The sequence below is a fragment of the Mastigoproctus giganteus genome, chromosome 7 (genome assembly GCF_048544385.1).
Source record: "Mastigoproctus giganteus isolate SK-2022 chromosome 7, ASM4854438v1, whole genome shotgun sequence".
NCBI classification, from domain to species: domain Eukaryota; kingdom Metazoa; phylum Arthropoda; class Arachnida; order Uropygi; family Thelyphonidae; genus Mastigoproctus; species Mastigoproctus giganteus.
The window spans coordinates 96,928,925-96,948,684 of record NC_143581.1 but is presented as its reverse complement, the minus strand read 5'-3'; the positions used below and the strand labels follow the sequence as shown (position 1 = coordinate 96,948,684).

General features: G+C 35.0%; 1 protein-coding gene across 1 annotated transcript in view; it reads right to left on the bottom strand.

The window, feature by feature from the left end:
- The window catches only part of LOC150083094 (ER lumen protein-retaining receptor 2-like), a 59,159-nt gene that overhangs the window by 26,439 nt on the left and 12,960 nt on the right, over positions 1-19,760 (bottom strand). The window contains exon 2 of the mRNA XM_090377035.1: positions 1,905-2,164. Within this exon, the coding sequence (XP_090233161.1) occupies positions 1,905-2,164 (260 nt within the window). The remainder of the gene's footprint in view (positions 1-1,904; positions 2,165-19,760) is intronic.

Genomic DNA, 19,760 nt, shown 5'->3' with positions numbered 1-19,760 from the left:
ACAATCTCGGCACAACAAACTCAATTCTATCTCCATGAAAGCAAAAGAAAATAGGGCGAAGGTAAAGAAAGCCTGCACGAGAACGACGAGAAACGTCGGATAACTTACGCGGAAAATTAGTTTGCCGATACGGCACTCTAGCGCTGCTCACTCGGTAAACAGACGGTAGGTGTTAACGGTCTGGAGCAAAGTCGAGAACGATATACTGATTGACAGGTAGGCGTGGCAAACGACGTGCTGATTGGTGCGCGAACACAACACACGATAACATCGGTTTAGTATCACTGTAGCAGCACTAATGGTAATTTGTCCTAATCGTACATGCCCTAACATTTACTGTAACGGTGAAAAAAGATCAGGTTACCTCGACTTGAATCCCATGGGAGCTTGAACCCCTCCCGAAGTGGAGGGGGTAACCTAACCTTTTTTCTTTAGAATCAGTCATATTTAGAAATACATTCATAAAAAAATAAATTTTTTTAAAATAAATAAATTTTTTTATGACCGTATTTTTATTTTCTTGTTCAATAATATGCCCTAATGGTGAAAATAGGTCAGGTTACCTCCACTTGAATCCCATGGGAGCTTGAACCTCTCCCGAAATGGAGGGGGTAACCTAACCTTTTTTCTTTAGAATCATGAGTGGACTAGCACATAAATTGTTTATTAATAAAATATTAATTTTTTTATTAATGTACTTTTATTTTTAAAGACACTCATGCGGATACACACGTATCATAACGTCAATCAGCACCTTAATAGCTTGTCGTCTGTCGCGCCCACCACCAATCATTTCATTGTTTGCCACGCCTACCTGTCAATCAGTATATCGTTCTCGACTTTGCTCCAGTCCGATAACACCTACCGTCTGTTTACCGAGTGAGCAGCGCTAGAGTGCCGTATCGGCAAACTAATTTACCGCGTAAGTTATCCGACGTTTGTCGTCGTTCTCGTGCAGGCTTTCTTTACCCAAGCCGAAAATAGTTTTTGATTTTTGTTTCATTATTTATTCTAGTATATTTATTTTTTGCATATTGTACTACTACATTGCTATGTATATTTTGCATACACTACCTATAATATTAATCATGTTTACTATGGGTACTATACAGTTAAATGTTTCGTTAAATACTGATTCGGAAAATCTGGACTCGAGGGTTTTTCGGAACCCTTCCCCCTATTAGTCTGCAAAATTGGGGGTCATCAGTAATAAGTCATCTGATATCACTGCAGATACATCTTAAATTATATATATATTTTTTATTAAAAACTACTTATGGGGTTCACTGAACTCATCTGCTAATAATAAGGTTAACATGCAGGTTATTTCATACTAATTAATCTTGAACTGAGTAGCTAAAAAAAAATGTGACTGCAACCTCCTTCAGATAACTACACTAGGATATAATCATCATATGATAAATAGGAACAACGGACACAGGGCATTCGGAACTAAAAAGACACAGGACATTCAGATCAATTTATTTGGGCATAGGACAAGTTATGTTTATGTATTTATGTATATAAATACATACTTTATGTATGAGTTTAGGCTATTGTGCTAACTAATAGAATAACACGTTGCTGATTCTAATATCATTCATTAAAGAACTGACAGAGTCTCCAAAAACAATGCATGCTCTGTAAATTTTAATACAAAATAAATCAGTTGACTTATCATGGTGTTAGTGTTGTTGATTAATTTGATATGATATTTTGATTTTTTTTGATTTTTTAATCACAATCTAATAACTTCTGCAAAAAAAAAAAGTTTCAGCAATTGACTTTATATATTTATTGCTGTAAAGCATCTGAAAGTTTACATAAAAGAAAATTGGCAGTTTCTTTTACTTCTGCAAAAAAAAAAAAAAAAAAGTGTTTAATATAAAAAGTAAATTGCTTACCTCTAAAGGTGTGAAGTCATGATTTACAAGAAGTCCCAACAGAGAAACCGGAATGAGAAGAAATTCAATACGAAAAGTATCATGATTACGATCATAGGTCCCCTTGAATTTAATATACATCATGTAAATTGTTGCATATGACGTAGCAATGAAAATCACTTTCATGAAAGAATTATAGAAGGATATGAAATTTGTTAACAGGTCTAAGTAACGAGTAGTGTAAACCAAGGCAAATAATATTTGACTCCTTCCAGATATACCTGTGAGAAAAAAAATTGTATTAAAAATTTTATAACACTTTTAAAACTGAATTAAAAACTTTAGTATCTGTTATATATTTTATTTCCAATACACAAAACTGCTTTGCTTCCACATCAAAATCCAGTATTTAAACCAATAATGATAGGTAATGAAATATAATTATTCAGGGAAATTCTAATTAACTACATTTCCTTTTGGGGGAAGATAACCTCAAAGAAAAAAAGCTAAATTAAAGGATTTGAAAGCTGTATGCATCCTTGCATTGAACTTCTTTCTTTGAGGATAGTTGGGTTCCTCCAGTAATAGAGGCATCATACATCAGAGACATCATACACAGGTTGATCTAAATTGTTAATATCATTTTTAAGCAAACAGCATTACAAAATGACTAATTAAATGCAACATGCAGGCATTCAACTTCTTTCTTTGAGGATATGTACTTTGGTTCCTCAAGTGAAAGAGGCTCAACATAAGAGATAGTGTACACAGGTTGATCTAAAATTGTTAATATCATTTTTTAAGCAAATGGAATTAAAAAATTACAAAATTGCCAGTTGTTTATAACCGGGCATCATTATCGCAGTTCCAAAACAACTGGACTCGATCATCAAAAATGAATGGCCTAAGCATGGGAACCCTTTCACTTAAACATATAATAAAAGTACCCTGTACCTTTAACTCCTAATACTGCACCATGTTTACTCTAACACAGCCTCAGATATCAGCCTTTAAAACACAACAGTAAAGACTGAGAACCAAAGTGCCCTCAAAGACAAAAATTATATGCATAGATTCATAAAATTTTCAATGCCAGAGATGAAATTTAACTCTCTAATCTTTATGGTTAAAAAAAAAAAAAAAAGTAGGTGTACATGGCTAATGGGATGTCTAGGAATTTGGGTAGAATTGTATAGACGAACTGCATGTAGGTATCACTTGCAAGTGGTGTAAGATGACAACTGAGCACACAATCAACTATTTAGATTATGAATGAGTAGCTGGTATGACATTTTACAAAAAAAAATTGTGACTGCTGTCCTATCCTTCCCTATAATTGACTAATTCCAATTTGCTGTTCTGTGAAGATCTTAAATTAAACATGGTAGATCATGAGAAGTCAGTCATGACAAATGATCAGATACACTGTCAATGCTGAAAACACGTCTTATCCTTGATCAGCTGTCATGACTATTGAACAACCACATCCTGAAAGAGGCCTCTGAGGTCGGGAAAACTCATGTCTAAAAAATATATAAATTCATACACCAACCATTGAATAAAATTTAAAATTTAATATGACTACAATCTTTACACAAAAATATTTACAATAAACTATTGCGGAATGCTAAAAACTGTAATAAAAGATCATTTACAATAAAATTTGCTAAAATATAAAACATTAAAAGCGCTAAAAACCTGAAGCTTTCGGGAGCATCAGCTCCCTTCTTCAACAGTGATATGACTTCCTGCAACATCTCCTTAAGTAGCAGGCTCACGGTACCTCCACACGTGGTATTTCTCCACGTGGTTCAATCGGCACATGGTCAGAACTGGAAGCAGAAATGTCTCGGGAATGTGGCAAAGAAAATCGTTCATCCGACCTTAATATAATTGTTTCAAAGATAGGATTAATACGTATACCTCTATCTCTATTCATGATATTCCTAGTGGATGAACTAATCCGTAAACCCTCGAGCCATTTATGCTCCCAGTATCCGTGTGCACGATCCAAAATAATAGCGTCCTCCGGGGAGATTTGATGCTGCTTCTCCCAAAAATGTTCGGCCACAGCAGACTTGTTGTATTCAGCGGTTCTTATGGCATTTAAATGTTCCCCCAGACGATCCCTGAGCCGTCGTTTTGTTTCCCCCACATAACACTCCCCACAATCCGGGCATTCTATTCTATAAACCACTCCACTACTAAGATCTTTTGGTATGCGGTCTTTGACCTGAGACACAGCTGTGCACAGCCTCCGCCCGGGAAGCTGTACACAGCGTGTCCCATAACTCCGTAAAATTCTGGTCTGTGTATGAATTTATATATTTTTTAGACATGAGTTTTCCCGACCTCAGAGGCCTCTTTCAGAATATTGTGAGTAGTTATGGCCATATAGTTGTGCAGCATCTCCGACAGTATCAGAAGTACTGTGTAAAAGAAGCTAGACAACAACAGTATTTAAGATTTGCGTACTGTTGCAGAGCGCATGGGCTGGTACCGCACGGATTTAGGGTTAAATTACCTTTCCAGGATGTTCGATTAGTACGGGCCACTGTGCGTTTTCAAAAGAGTATTATGAATGTTTGGATTCGTAAGCTGCATGAAGATCTCAGATTTACTAGACGAAAAATTGGCATGTATTTAGGTAATATTGGTAGCAATGTTTCTTCTAGACACCTAGTTCTTATTAGAAGGTTAGTCTCGGATAAAGTTGTTAGGGTAGCAGAGTCATATAGACAAAGACAAATTATGAAGTTTAATAGGTTGGTGAGTGAAAATGTGGTACAGCGATATGATAATAGCACCCATTTTATACATAATTTGAGTAATAGACAGCTCACGAAAGAACAGGAGGCAGTCCTTAGTTTAGGTCCCAAGTTCACTCTGGTGTCTTCGAAACCCCCCCATTGCGGAGATGGCAATGGGTATTGAACGGGCCATTAATAAGTTTCCTGAGCCTTTAGCTAATGAAATCCGGGTGAAGTCAGCTGCAGTGTTGAGTCAGGTGAGGAAGGCACCCTCGAATCTCAGCCTTAGTCAAAAGAGAGCTCTAGAGGAATTGAGAAGAGACAAAGGAATAGTTGTTTTACCAGCAGACAAAGGGAGATCAACGGTGGTCCTGAATACAGAAGATTATAATAAGAAGGCATTGGATCTTCTGCAAGATAATAACACTTATAAGGTGATCCAGAGGAACCAGTTGGTGGGGCTGGAACGGCGAGTCAATAAACTGGTACAATCCTGGTTGAACACGGAGAAGGTTTCCAAGGAGACTTACTGGTCATTACACACTACAGGTAGTCAACTCCCGCGATTCTACGGACTGCCAAAAATTCATAAGGCAGAAGTGCCCTTGAGACCTATAGTTTCATTTATAGGGAGTCCTTCCTATGCAATATCAGGGTACTTGGCTAAATTAATTGCACCCATAGTGGGGCAGTCCGAATATGTTGTTAAAGATAGTAGAGAGTTTGTGAATTTTGTGGGGAATTTGACAATAAATGATGATGAGAACATGATCTCTTTTGACGTTATATCTTTATTTACATGTATTCCTATTAGTCATGCAGTATATTGTGTAAAAACGGCATTGACTAGGGATGCCTCCCTTGGTAATAGATCACTTCTCGGTGTGGAAGACATTTGCACCGGGGTAGAATTATGTCTACTACCATGTAGAGTACTACCATGTTGTTTCAAGGAACTATGTATAAGCAGGTTCGCGGTACTGCCATGGGTTCACCCATTAGTGCCACCATGGCCAATTTGGCCATGGAGGAGTTTTTAGTGGGTGTTCGTTTCCTATTAGGAATTGGAGAAGATATGTTGATGATACCTTTGCCCTGGTCCAGAAGGGGAGGGAGGATGATGCCGTTTGCTGGCTTAATAGCTTCTCCCAATTTATACAATTCACCTCAGAGGTGGAAACGGGTGGTACCCTGTCATTTTTGGATGTATTGATCTCCAGGGTGGGTTTTAGACTTAAGACGTCAGTTTTTAAAAAACCCATGTGTAGAGGTCAATACACCCATTTCAATTCAGCACAAGCTGGACAATACAAGAATAGTGTAGCAAAAGCTTTATTTGACAGAGTAAGATCACACTGTACCACTTCTGAGGATAAAGAAAAAGAAATTAATCGTGTCACGGCAGAACTTAGAAAGTGTGGATACCCCCAGAGGATCCTGGATAGATATAGTAGAGGAGTGTCCGAACGTAGGGAGTCGTTCGTTCCGGTAGCCACCACATACATCCCCTACTATCCGGGCCTTACTGAACATCTGGCAAGAATTTTACGGGGTTATGGGACACGCTGTGTACAGCTTCCCGGGTGGAGGCTGTGCACAGCTGTGTCTCAGGTCAAAGACCGCATACCAAAAGATCTTAGTAGTGGAGTGGTTTATAGAATAGAATGCCCGGATTGTGGGGAGTGTTATGTGGGGGAAACAAAACGACGGCTCAGGGATCGTCTGGGGGAACATTTAAATGCCATAAGAACCACTGAATACAACAAGTCTGCTGTGGCCGAACATTTTTGGGAGAAGCAGCATCAAATCTCTCCGGAGGACGCTATTATTTTGGATCGTGCACACGGATACTGGGAGCGTAAATGGCTCGAGGGTTTACGGATTAGTTCATCCACTAGGAATATCATGAATAGAGATAGAGGTATACGTATTAATCCTATCTTTGAAACAATTATATTAAGGTCGGATGAACGATTTTCTTTGCCACGTTCCCGAGACATTTCCGCTTCCAGTTCTGACCATGTGCCGATTGAACCAAGTGTGGAGGTACCGTGAGCCTGCTAGTTAAGGAGATGTTGCAGGAAGTCATATCACTGTTGAAGAAGGGAGCTGACGCTCCCGAAAACTTCAGGTTTTTAGCGCTTTTAATGTTTTATATTTTAGCAAATTTTATTGTAAATGATCTTTTATTACAGTTTTTAGCATTCCACAATAGTTTATTGTAAATATTTTTGTGTAAAGATTGTAGTCATATTAAATTTTATTCAATGGTCGGTGTATGAATTTATATATTTTTTAGATATTGAACAACCAACATGCACTAAACCTACACATTTCTGAATGAAAGATTTCTGTGGGAAAAATATCACTACAACCATTTATAAATATGGCCTCTCAGAGAATCTTGAATTATGTGCACAATACAAGGATTATCCTCAGGGGCTCACATCTGGTGAGTATGGGCTTGGCACATCCAGGGTCCTGAGCTGGATATCATCATCGTTCTCTTTCTTGGTGATTTCCTTCTACTTCTCTCTCTCTCTCTCTCTCTCAAATTTTATATCAACTATTAAGTTCATAGGTTCGTTAAAACTGACATGTGTAGTTTAGTATACATACAACTTTTATTGGTAATGTGAAAAAAAACATTGCTTAGGTTAGCAACTGCATTGTTTTTATATTGAAATCAAATTGTCAATTTAAAACTCCACTAATACCCCAAGGTAACATAGTTTATCTGTTTACAGATAAACTATGTTATACTTAATACAGAAAGTTTACAGAAAGCAGGCTTATACAGTACCAGCCCAAAAAAAAAAAACTTCCTATTTCACCTATTCATTCTCTCCAACAGTTTTAGTTCTTCCTTGAACTTACTTAAGCTATCAACTTCTACAACAGAAGGAAGTTTGTTCCAGCAACCAACCACTCACTGCCTAAAGGCAAACTTTCACACCTGTTTTACAACTGTTCTTCAACTTGAATTTATGCCCCAGCATGTGTGTAATCTGGGCAAGAGAAGAATCCCATCAGCACTGAGTTTGCTCAAGCCATTCAAAGTCTCAATCAGATATCATTGCAGGTGCCTAGTCTCCAGACATTGCAATTTGCAGAACTGAAGCTTTTCATGGTAAGACCATCCCTTTGTTCCCCTCACCAATCTTGTTGCCGTTCTCTGTACGTGTTCCAACAGCTCTACATCTTTCATAAAATGAGACTTTCAGACTGTATGCAGTACTCAAGACATGGCCTGCCCAATGCCTTACACAATGGTATAATAACCTCCTTATCACTGCTAGCAAAATTCCTGTAAATCATTGACAAAATCTCATGAGCTGTACTGGCAGCCTGTCTGCACTGCTCATAGAACTTTAGATCTGACTGCACAATTACCCTAGGTCTTTTTCATTTTTCACTACCATGTCAACTAGTACCACATAGTTGATACATTACTCTGCAAATACTGCTTTCCATGTGCAGTGCTTTTCATTTGTCAATGTTAAACTTCGGTTGCCATTTCTAGATCCTGTTGGTGTAACAATGTCAATTCTGTCGTTAACTACCCTGCCAACCTTTGAACCATCTGCAAACTTGGACATTAAGCCTTATATGCCTTCATCAATATCACTGATAAATATAGAAAACAATGGGCCCAGCACTGAAACTTGGTGGAACTATACTAATAACATTAGTTCACGAAGAGCAGTGTCCATTCATTGCCACTGTGTCTTCTGCCACTCAACCATTCCTTTATCCATAGCAGCAACATATTATATATATTATGTATTAAACTGGTTATAGAAATTACATCTTCCATTGCACTGCTGCTGAATCAGAATGTAAAGATATGTATACATAGATGTATGAAATATTATAATGTAAGTTAGGTGCAGTGGTCATTGCATGAATTTCAAAAACTGCAAGAAATATAAAATAGAAGAACAAGGAGTAAGAATAAAAGTAAAAAGAATTTGAAAACCAAAGTAAGCCACATGTTAAAGAATTAAGTACCAAAAATTATAATTAAATAAATAATAGCAATAAAATAAATTTCAATGAAATATAAATAAAAAATTATAATTGAATAAAACAGTAATCAAATTTAATAAAGATTAACAAAGGGGAATTATCACAGTAAATATATACCATAGTACATATTTGATGAAACACTACCGATATATATAAATATATTGGTAGTGTTACAAGTGGAGTAGAATAAAGATGTATAAAAATTAGGATTCTGAGCCATGAAAGTAAATGCAAGAAAGAATGAAGAATTAGAACTAAAAGTTGTTATAAATTATTCAGCAAGAGTATCAGTATATAAAAAAAAATAATTAGTAGGGACAGGGTGCTATAGCTAACTTTGTCAGGGACTACAACAAGAGCCTAACCAGGATTACAGCAAATCTCAAATGCAAACTGGTAAAAAAGTATAAATTTTGGTATCAAGGTGCAAACAGTACAAATTTGAAGGGAGAAAAAAAAAAAAAAAAAAAACAGTATGGAAGGTAGTCTTGACACTATGTACTATAAATTACATATTGTTTATTATGATAATATATAAAAGATTAAGTTCATTTTAGCTTGTGATCAGTTATGAAAGTGTGACAACGCACAACAATATAACTGAAATGTTGAAAGTGTTGGGGGAGGGTAAATACTGGTAAAATGAGGTGAATGAAGTGAATGCATAGATTAGAAAACTTGGAGCTTCAAAGAGCAGTACATTTCCAATTAAAGAGGGGTAATCAGCCATGCCAGGAGTGTAAAACCCATCCTTAAATAAAACCCAACCTTGGCATTAAGGGCAGAAGTTAGGAGTTTCCAAAGTGTATCAGAGTATGGGATCAAGGCAGTATGAAAGAAAACTTATGGGCATGAGGAAAATAAAAGGACAGAAATAGCACCAAAGCTAGCCCTTAAGTAATCCAATAGCTGGTTTGGCAGATAAAGATCATAAAAGTTTAAAATACAGGGAAGAAACTATGATCCATCTTCCATATAGCACCTGAACACTGTTTTGTGATCACTGCTGATCTTAAGTGTGTTGATCCTTTGACATGTTCTTTTATAAGCATACTGTCCTTTAAAATAGTATTCACTGTTGAAGCAGCGAGACCTAATTCCTTTGCAATAGATGACAAACTTTGTCCTGCTTCGTATTTCTTAATCATTTTCATCTTTTAATCAATTTTGTTTCGTTTCCTGGCACTACCACCACTTGCACTTTGGTCGCTTTCCCTTCATCATTATAATATGTAAATAAGAATGAAGTTTCTGAAAATTTATTTTTCATATGATTGAAGATTTCAGTGAAGGGGAACACATTTCCCCATAATAGCATAAAAACACACACAATTGCGGTTATCAGTATTATCGATAACCGCAAATGCAATAAGATCGAGTTTATTACCCATTTATAATTAGATGCGCTAACAGAAAAGCCCAATAAACTGGAAAGTGCAAATTGTTTTTATTGTTTTTTGGTTGTGACCTCCAGAAAAATATCACAAAGGCATTCAAAATTTATTCTTATAACGGAACATAACAATGAAAGGGTAGTGTAATTTCTACTATAAAAATTACCTTTTAAAGAGAGCGATAGCTTATTAATATACCAAAATTTTCAAATTCCAAGGACTTGGAACAAATTACGAGAGAGAGAGAGAGAGAGAGAGAGAGAGAGAGAGAGAGAGAGAGAGAGAGAGAGAGGAAAAAAAGTGTTATTGGGTTCACATTACAATATTTTCACAATACCTCCATTTATTCCTATGGGATGCAAAATACGTTTCCTTGACTTTTTTTAAGTTTGCACCGGCCAGCAAAAACTTACGTCAAGTCGCATTTCTGTAAGTCGAGTATTACATAAGTTGGGGAATTCCTGTATTATGATTGTCATGAACAAAAAACATTCCGACATTAGTGAGGAACAAATTTTTCTATAATCTGGCAAAAAGGGACCATTGATCTTCCAAAATAATATTACAGTAAAATTAGTCCATCCCCAATGCTCAAAATATTCCTGATTAATGGCAACTGTATATCACCACATCAACATTTCAGGCCTACGTAATGGTGGCATGAGGCACACAGAAACAGACAGCAGCTCTGCCAATCACCCATCATTCATGCACCAACAAGCACTGATCACAGCCAAAGCAATTATCAACACATAACAACAACAACCAGCCTTTAACTAGTTTCATGCTTCTTAGCTTGATTATACTAACCCTATGCTTATTTGATACACACAGATTCATGTCCTTTACACATTCTGCCTTTTGCACATAGACTTTATTGCGATATTTATTGGTGATTCTTTGAACTTCAAATTTAGGATCCAAAAGCAATTTTCCACATTTGTAATCATATGTGTATACAGATCCTGTAATATTTAATTATAATAAATATGGATTGCTGTTAGATTGTTTTGCAGTAAAATTCAAAACAGCCATAACATTATATTAATAAAAATTTATTATTAATACACTAAATGATATACAAAACTTATATTTCTTTACAGGGTAATAGCTAAAAAAAAGTTTTTTTTCTAACAAAAAAAAAAGTTTTTTTTCTAACAAAAAAAAAAAAAAAAATCCTGAAGTGATCATGAGGAACACTTCAAACATGAACTGTCAAAATGGCAAAGAAAACTGTGACATGGGGTGATGACAACTGCCATGTTGAGTGTAAAGAGTTCACAGGCTGTTCAACTACAGCAGGGGTCAACAACCTGTGGCTCTAACTTTTAGCCCACATGTATGACAAGGGATGTATTTCAGCAAGCAAATATTTTCGACCATGAACTATATTAAAAATAAATCAAAAAACCATCTGAAAACAATGCAAGTCTCTCAGCATGTTTAAAGATGAAAATTACAGCATACTCAGCTGATGTTGAGAGACTCACTCAAGAAGTTCAGCAGCAAAGGTCACATTATTTCGTACCTAATTGGATGTTTGTTACATTTTTTCTGTACTAATAAATAATATTTCAAAAAATATATATTTTTTAAAGGAACACCTTCCCACTCTATTCCATTTCTTAAAACCCCCCTCATTCCAGCTTGAGCTGAGGTGCAGCTCTTTGGATTTTTTTTTTTTTTTTAATTATATCAAAAATGGCTCTTCACTCAAAAAAGGTTGTGACCCCTGAAGTACAATAATTTGAAGCCAAAATGTGGAAGATGCATATCAGACTTCAAAAAAGGTCTTGTTATGGGTTTACATTTAGCAGGAACCACGATTCAAGAAATAAAAGACATAACTGGTTTCTTGCCATAATGCTTTGATTTTTCTGGCTAAATGTACAGATGTTCACACTGCATCTGCCAGATAGCATTCGAGTGCGAGTTTCAGTCTGGTGGATAATGGCCTTGAAAATTCTAAAAAAAAAAAAAAAAGTCAAACTTTATTATTATTGGTGGTTTCTCCCATTTATTTTTGTTCAATATTTTTAAATTCGGTTTAGCAAATCATAATTAAAAGATCAGTTTTCAATTCAATAAAAAATCTAGATATTAATTTTTTATAATTAAAACAACTGATGACATGCGAGTGACCTTGTTACAATTGAGGGTGCGAGTGACAGAAGGTTAAGTAGAATATGTTTATGAAAAGAAAACCAACTTTCTGCTCTACTTTATAACACTAATTCCTCTTTGGGAACTGTTTAAGTCTATCCCCACTGTAATAGAATACAACCAACTGCTCTGAGGACTGAAAGCAATTTCTTATCCCCTTTTCAACTACATACATGTACAATTAAGCATTTTTATGCTTTCCACAACAAGGATGGGGTGGGGAGAGGTGAATAATATGCCCATAACATTTTTAAACCAACACATTATTGCAAGTTATGCTTCTGCATTTATTTGTAAACAGATAAAATTTCATATGATGTAAGCTCTACCCCTAAGACTGAATCTGCCTTAGTTTACCTATGCTGTTATCCACCCCACTCCCAAAAAAAAAAAAAAAATGCAATGGCTGAATTTGCTCTTGCTTATGCTTCAATGAATGCAAAATATCAAAAATCTTGATGCAAAGCCGGATTTGCATTCTGTCATTCTGTTAAACCAAACTTTAATGTACTGTTCTCTTCAAAAGCTCTGATGTTGCATTAAAACTAAATGGTTTGTACTGTTTTTTTTTTTTTTTTTTTAATAATTTTTTGTTTCAAGAATTATTTTAATACCTAACTACCAGCTAACAATAATAGCAGAATTATTCTGATTTTTATTGTAAATGGATTAAACAAGCTTGGTTTTCAATAAATTCAAAAAATACAAGGAGAAAATTCTGAACCATGGATAGGAAAGTCAATCTTACTAGTGATAACTGGCTACAGTTCCTCTATAAGTAAATAAATATCAGTTTATTGGCTGCAAAATATGACACATGTGGTATTCAATCAACATTATACAGTGGCAGCAAAAGGGTTTACAACAGAACAAAAAAAAAAAAAAGTTGCATTGCATTGATTATAAATAAATACTGTATTAGAAAAGTAAATAAAATTTACAATATAAAAACATAATAAATTTAATGTGACCTGCAAAAAAAAAAAAAAACACTGATATTAAATTTTAATATATTAACTGAAAATTAACTGGAAAATACAAATAGACAAATAACAAAGACACCACACATTTCAAAATTATCTTCAGGTTTTAACTGCATTACACAGTAATGCAGTTTTAATATTTTATTAAATGTTATTTTTTATAATTTGGTTAAATTTAGCATAAACAGAGAAAATTTAGTGCAGTTCATATCAAAAACAAAGCATTGAAAATAAGATAAATATATCATTCATCATCACATCATGAACTTGGTCCAGCTTAGGTCTTTTAAGACCTGTTCCGTTGTAGCTCTTGATCTCACCATCGTTGTCTTGGTCGACCAACATCTCTTGCCTGTAGGTTTATAACTAAAGGCTAATTTTGGGATCCAGTCTGGGTTCATTCTTTCTACGTGGCCGATCCATTTTTCCTGATACTGTTATGTCATTTACTATGTTATCTACTTTTAATTTCTTGCAGGTATCTAAATTTCTTTGGTGGTCTAGTCTTGTAAAGCCTAATAATGGTCTTAAAAATCTCATTTGTGCTGCTTCTAGTTTGTGTGCATCTTTCTTATTTATGACCCAAGTCTCACAGCTGTAGAAGAGGGCTGGTTTTGAAGTGACATTGTGCAGTCGTAATTTTGTTTCAGTTGTCATTTGTTTTCCGAAGTGTTCCATTCATTTTATATTGTTGTAGTTTAGTGTGGATGTCTTTCCCTTCATTTGATATTAAATTTCCCAAATAGGTGAAGTCAGATATTTGTTCTATTATTTTATCATCAATAACAATTTTGACTCTGTTTTTTCCACATAATTCCATTGATTTTGTTTTTGAGGTGGAGATTTTCATCTCGTACTTTTTACCTATTTTATTAAGTTCATTTGCTGCTATCTGTAGTTCATCTTCGGATTTTGCAATTATAACTTGATCATCAGCATACAATATAGTTTGGATTTTATTCCTGTTGTTCAACTGTATTCCGTTATTGTTTGTTTCCATTCTTTAAGAATTTTATTGATGTAGATATTAAATAAATTTGGTGGTCCACATCCTTGTTTGACTCCTTTATTGGTGTTAATTGGGTCTGATAGTTGGCCATTAGAATATTTTATACAGACTTGAGTTTTTATATAGGCTTTGCATCGCTTTCCGGAGTTTGGTTGGGATATTTTCTTCACATAGACTCTGCCAAAGTTTTTCCCAGTTTACATTGTCATATGCTTTTTCATAATCAATAAACAGCAGAAATGTTGGTAGATTGAATTCTCTTCTTTTCTCCAAAATTTGTTGTAGTGAGAAAATGGCATATATTGTGCTTCTCCCTTTTCTGAATCCAAATTTTCTTCTTCTAAGAATTGTTCACTGTATTTATTAAGTTTATTCTTTAGTATATTAGAGTATAGCTTTGCAGCAGTTGACATCAGTGTTATCCTTCTGTAATTGTTAGGGTTATTTCTGGAGCCTTTTTTGTGTAAATTGATTACTATTCCTTTTTCCCAACCTTTGGGTATCTGTTGCTTATGTCATATGATGTTAAATAATTTTAGTAGTGCGTTTTTTAGTAAGGTGCCCCCACATTTAAATAGTTCTACAGTCAAACTGTCTACGCCTGGGCTTTTTCGGTTTTTTGATTTTTGTAATATTAACTCTAGTTCTTCCATTGTTATATTTTCTTTATCTTTGGTTACCACAGATTCATCTTCCAATTCCCTAGTGCCTGGGTTATACCATAGTTTGGAATAGTGTTGTTTCCATTCTGCTTGGGAGATGGAGTTGGTTTTTATTTGATCATTTGTGTCCAGTTGCAATTTCTTAAAAATTTGAAAACCTCTTCTCTGTGGGTTCGTGATATCACGTTCTGAAGATTTAACAAATTTATCCCAGTCATCTCGTCGGATTCTTCTGGTTAGTTTTGACTTCTGCTCTAAGCTTTTTATATTTTATGTGTAGATGTAGGTTTTTAGTTTATAGGAACAGTTTATAGGTCTTTTTTCTCATTAATAGTTTGTTTCAATTCTTCATTCCAAGTTCTTACAAAGTTTTTATTTTTTATAGGTTTAAATCCAAGACTTTCTTCAGCAGCTCCCAGTATTGATTTTTTCATGTTTGACCAGATTTCCTCAACATTATCACTTTGAGTTTATCTTTCAATCGACTTTCATACAGGAATTTAGTGCTTTCATCTTCCAACAAATGTATTTTTAATTTCTTAGTAGTTTTTGTTGGAATTTTCTTCTTTTTATTAAGATAATTTCTTTTTATTTTGAAAGTGCTTTCTACTAGGTAGTGATCACTGTCAATTTCACTGCCTCTGAATACTCTAGTCTCTCTAATTTTGTCATTTAAATTTTCATTAATGATAATATAATCTATTATAGACTTTGTTAAATAAGATAAATATATTTATATATGTATAAATATACATATATTTATTTATTCTTTTTTTTAATATAAATACATAAAATGAGTGAGTGCAACATGCATTTTTCCCTGGACCTGAGGCAAAAGTTTATATGGCTCTGAACATAAATGTAGCCCCAGGGGCTCACATCTGGTGAGTATGGGCTTGGCAAACCCAGGGTCCTCAGCTGGATATCATCATTCTTCTTTCTTGGTGATTCCTTTCTACTCTCTCTCTCTCTCTCTCTCTCTCGGTAACTCAGGAATTTTTCTTTTTTTTTTGGCTAAAAAAGCCATATGGTGCAAGCCATATATGGCAGTGATTCCCAACTATTATTGGGAATCACTTTGCCATTAGATTTGTTATGGTTTGTGAAAATTATTATTATTATTAGCCATATGGTGCAAGGAAGCCTCAGGCTTCCTTGCACCATATGGCTAATAATAATAATAATTTTCACAAACCATAACAAATCTAATGGCAAAGTGATTCCCAACAATAGTTGGGAATCACTGCCATAAGAATTTGCAGAAACTGCAAAATTGAGTGTCAGAGGGTTACAGGTTAGTACAGGGGTATCCAACTCTTCTTGGCTAGAGGCCAAAAGAGACAAAATGCTGAAGGTCATGGGCCACATGAGTTACCTGACAAGCAGGTTGCAGGCCACAACAGCAGGTCCTTACCACTACTTATGCATTTTTTTTAAACAGAATTTAATTTTTGTTATCTGCATTTTATATTTAAAGGTTTTTTTTTTACATTTAATAATTAATTATGAAAATACACCAATTACTAACACAGTAGTTTTAAAATTGGGAATGCATAACGATTGAAGGCTGCCTACACAGCCTGCAGGTTGGATTTCCCCGTGTTAATATCAGTATTAGAAAAATTATGCAAGTAGAGCTAATGTAGCACCGGCAAAAAAAAAAAAAAAAACTCCATTTGCCCATTCTTCCAATAACTTGTCCAAACTTCTTTTGAATCATGTCTACCACTTTCACAGTGCTAGGTGGAATTTATTCCAATAATCAATTACTTTCTAACTGAATGAAAATTTCCATATACACATATGGTTATTCCACAACCATCTGTTTTATTTAAATTTGTGTGTCATCCAAGAAAGAGTAAAGATGGGAAGGGGGGGGTATCTTTAAAGAGGCCTTTCTATGGCAGTCAAAAGTTTGTAACAAATGCAATTTTTTCCAATTTCTGTATTAAAGTCATATATTAACTCTGACAGGAGGCACTATAAGATAAGATACGCCAGAGCTGCTCTTTTCTCATTAAAACAAAATCAATACAAGTGACATTAAGACCAATTTTTTTAAATTTCTCAATTGTTTGCAAGTGTTCTTAAGCCTGTTCATACATGTTATCTTGTGTTGAAAAAAAACAAAAATTTAAAATTTGAGCATCATTAAATTTGAAATTGCCTGTAACTATGTCCAGATACAATAGGAGGGAGTACATGATGAGAGCCTTGCCAATCAATTTGGGCCTGGAGAGATTGTGCAAAGCTCATCGGGTAGAATTTTTCCTCAGTGTAGTCTCTGCTTGTTAACAGGAGAGAGTGCTTCTGCAGAGATGGGATACACTTAAATAGAAAGGGTGCAAGAATATTTGCTGATGCTATCGAGGCAGTGTTAGGTGGGTCGGAAAACTGCTAGCTTGGGGGAAAAGACTAACAGATTAACAATAGCCACAGGCAGAGGTGAAAGTGATTCTTGCATTGCTTCTATTGGAATGTGCAACAACTTTGAAAGCAAGGTGCTGGGGATTTCAAGAACTGCTGGGAGTCATCATGAAACGAGTAAATACATGGGCTGTTATTGCAACTAAGAGTAACAACAGGTGCATGTATACTTGCATGTACAACAATGCTAGGAGTACAGTAAATAAATTTGTTGAATTTGAAGTGCTATTCAAGACATCATATGCAGACATTGTTGGAATTTCAGATGTGGTGTCACCCATATATAAGGAATACAGAATTTGAATATGGAGAGTACAATGTGTATAGAAAGGACATTTAATTTTTTCATTTATTTACACACAATTTTATGTACATTCTCAAGATTTATATATATAACTTATAGCAAATCCATAAAATTAAACTACGTATGTAGTGTAAAGGCATCATTTTAATTATATCTCATTGTGGCTACCTTCACATTATTTGAAGTTGTGCAGATACCAGGTATTGCACAACTTCAAATAAGTAATGCTTCTCTAGTAGAGATGACTACTATTATTTATTCTCAGTGGGCACCACCACCACCCAGACGGCACCCTTTCAAAGCTTGTTGGCCCTTCATTGGCGAGTCGGCAGGTAACCTCGTAATACAAACATGCCATCACAGTCAAAGTCAATTCCACAATATAAGAGATACCATATGGTGAACAGAATGATACTATATTTTAAAGACTAAATGCACATGGCATAATTCATATGGGTTTAAATTAACTATATAATATCGTTGTAGATACACCATAGTTAACCCATAAAATTAAACTACATATGCAGTGTAAAGGCATCATTTAATTATATCTCATATTGTGGCTACCTTCACAATGATACCAGGTATTACACTACTTCGAACAAGTAGTTCAAATAAGTGCAAAAATATTTGCTGATGCTTTCGGGGCACTGTTAGGTGGGTCGGAAAACTGCTAGCTTGGGGGGGATTCACAGAATAATAGATTAATGGTAGCCACAAGCAGAGATGAAAGTTATTCTTTCACTGCTTCTATTGGAATAAGCAGCAGCAGCCTGGAAAGCAAGGTACTGGGGATTTCAAGGGCTGCTGGGAGTCATCATGGAACAAGTAAATACATGGGCTACGTAAGGGCAACTAAGAGTAAGAAGAGGTGCATGTATACTTGTGTGAACACCAATGCTAGGCAGTGGTGAGCTGTGAATATTTTAACAATGGGCTCGCAGTTTTTCCAACTTTCTACCGAGTAAATTTGATCAGTCACGGAAGTGACGTCATCCGCAGCTTCCACTAGAGACACTTTTCACGCTCGCACTACTAGTAGTGTGATTAGAGCGAGTGACGCATTTTAAGTTGCTTCACTTATTCACCGCGCATGATGCGCAACATCTAAGTGAATGAGTAAAACGTTCCTAGGTCTATCTAATAAAAAAAAAAAAAACTTGAAACCTTGGTCGCCATGCCTTGCAATGATAACTGGATACGAGTGTCTGGAGTTCTAACTTTTTAGAATTTTTGAATAGTATGATGTCACAATCGTGCTTCCTGAAGTTACTACTGGCAGTAAGTAAGATTGCAACAATACAAATATTTGTCAACAATTTCTTTTTTTGTCTTGCATTTTTGTTACATTCCATTGTTAGGTTCTAACAGCTGCATATGTCGCTTCAACTACAAGATCGGTACATTAATCGATGCTATTTTACAGAGATATTTAGATACGTTGCACTCGCAAGTATACATCTCTTACTTTGGTTATCATAAATCCATTGTATCTTGTTTTCCAGAAATTATGACAATCTGAATGATCAATAAAATATTTACAATAAAAAAGCTCTTTTATTTCGTAATCGATATATAAAAATCAAAATGCCTAAAAGAAACGTGAAGGATGTTTTGCATAAACTATCTACAGTGCGTGCTCGGCACACGTCAAATTTTTTCCACTTCAACATGCTCTCAATTTTAGCTTCATAATTTCCTTCAGAATTTTCCAAATTAGCAATAGTTCGAATAATTAATTTTTATGCTTTTAACATTATGATTCTGTAAATCTTCTGAAAGGTAAGAGAGCTCCTGCAGGATGTCGATCATTACTGCTAAATGGTTAAGATATTACAAATTTAAAAGTCAATTTAATAATCCGAAATATTTAACTTCTGATTCAAAATGTTTGCACAAAGCAGAATAATTCCTCCAACCCACAATTGCCATCCGAAAGTTACAAGCTGCTCATTGTGGTCCGAACACACGACCAATCCTTACAGTTTCCACAGAGTTCTTTAGCAATAATCCTTAATTCGTTCTAGTTTTTTTGGAGATTGGTAATACAGTTTTTTTTTTTAAATTATTGCCTGTAAGCCATTATATTTTAGAACATTTTCTACACAATGAAAGGCTCGACAAAGTTTCAAAATCTGCCAACATTTCAACTTCGT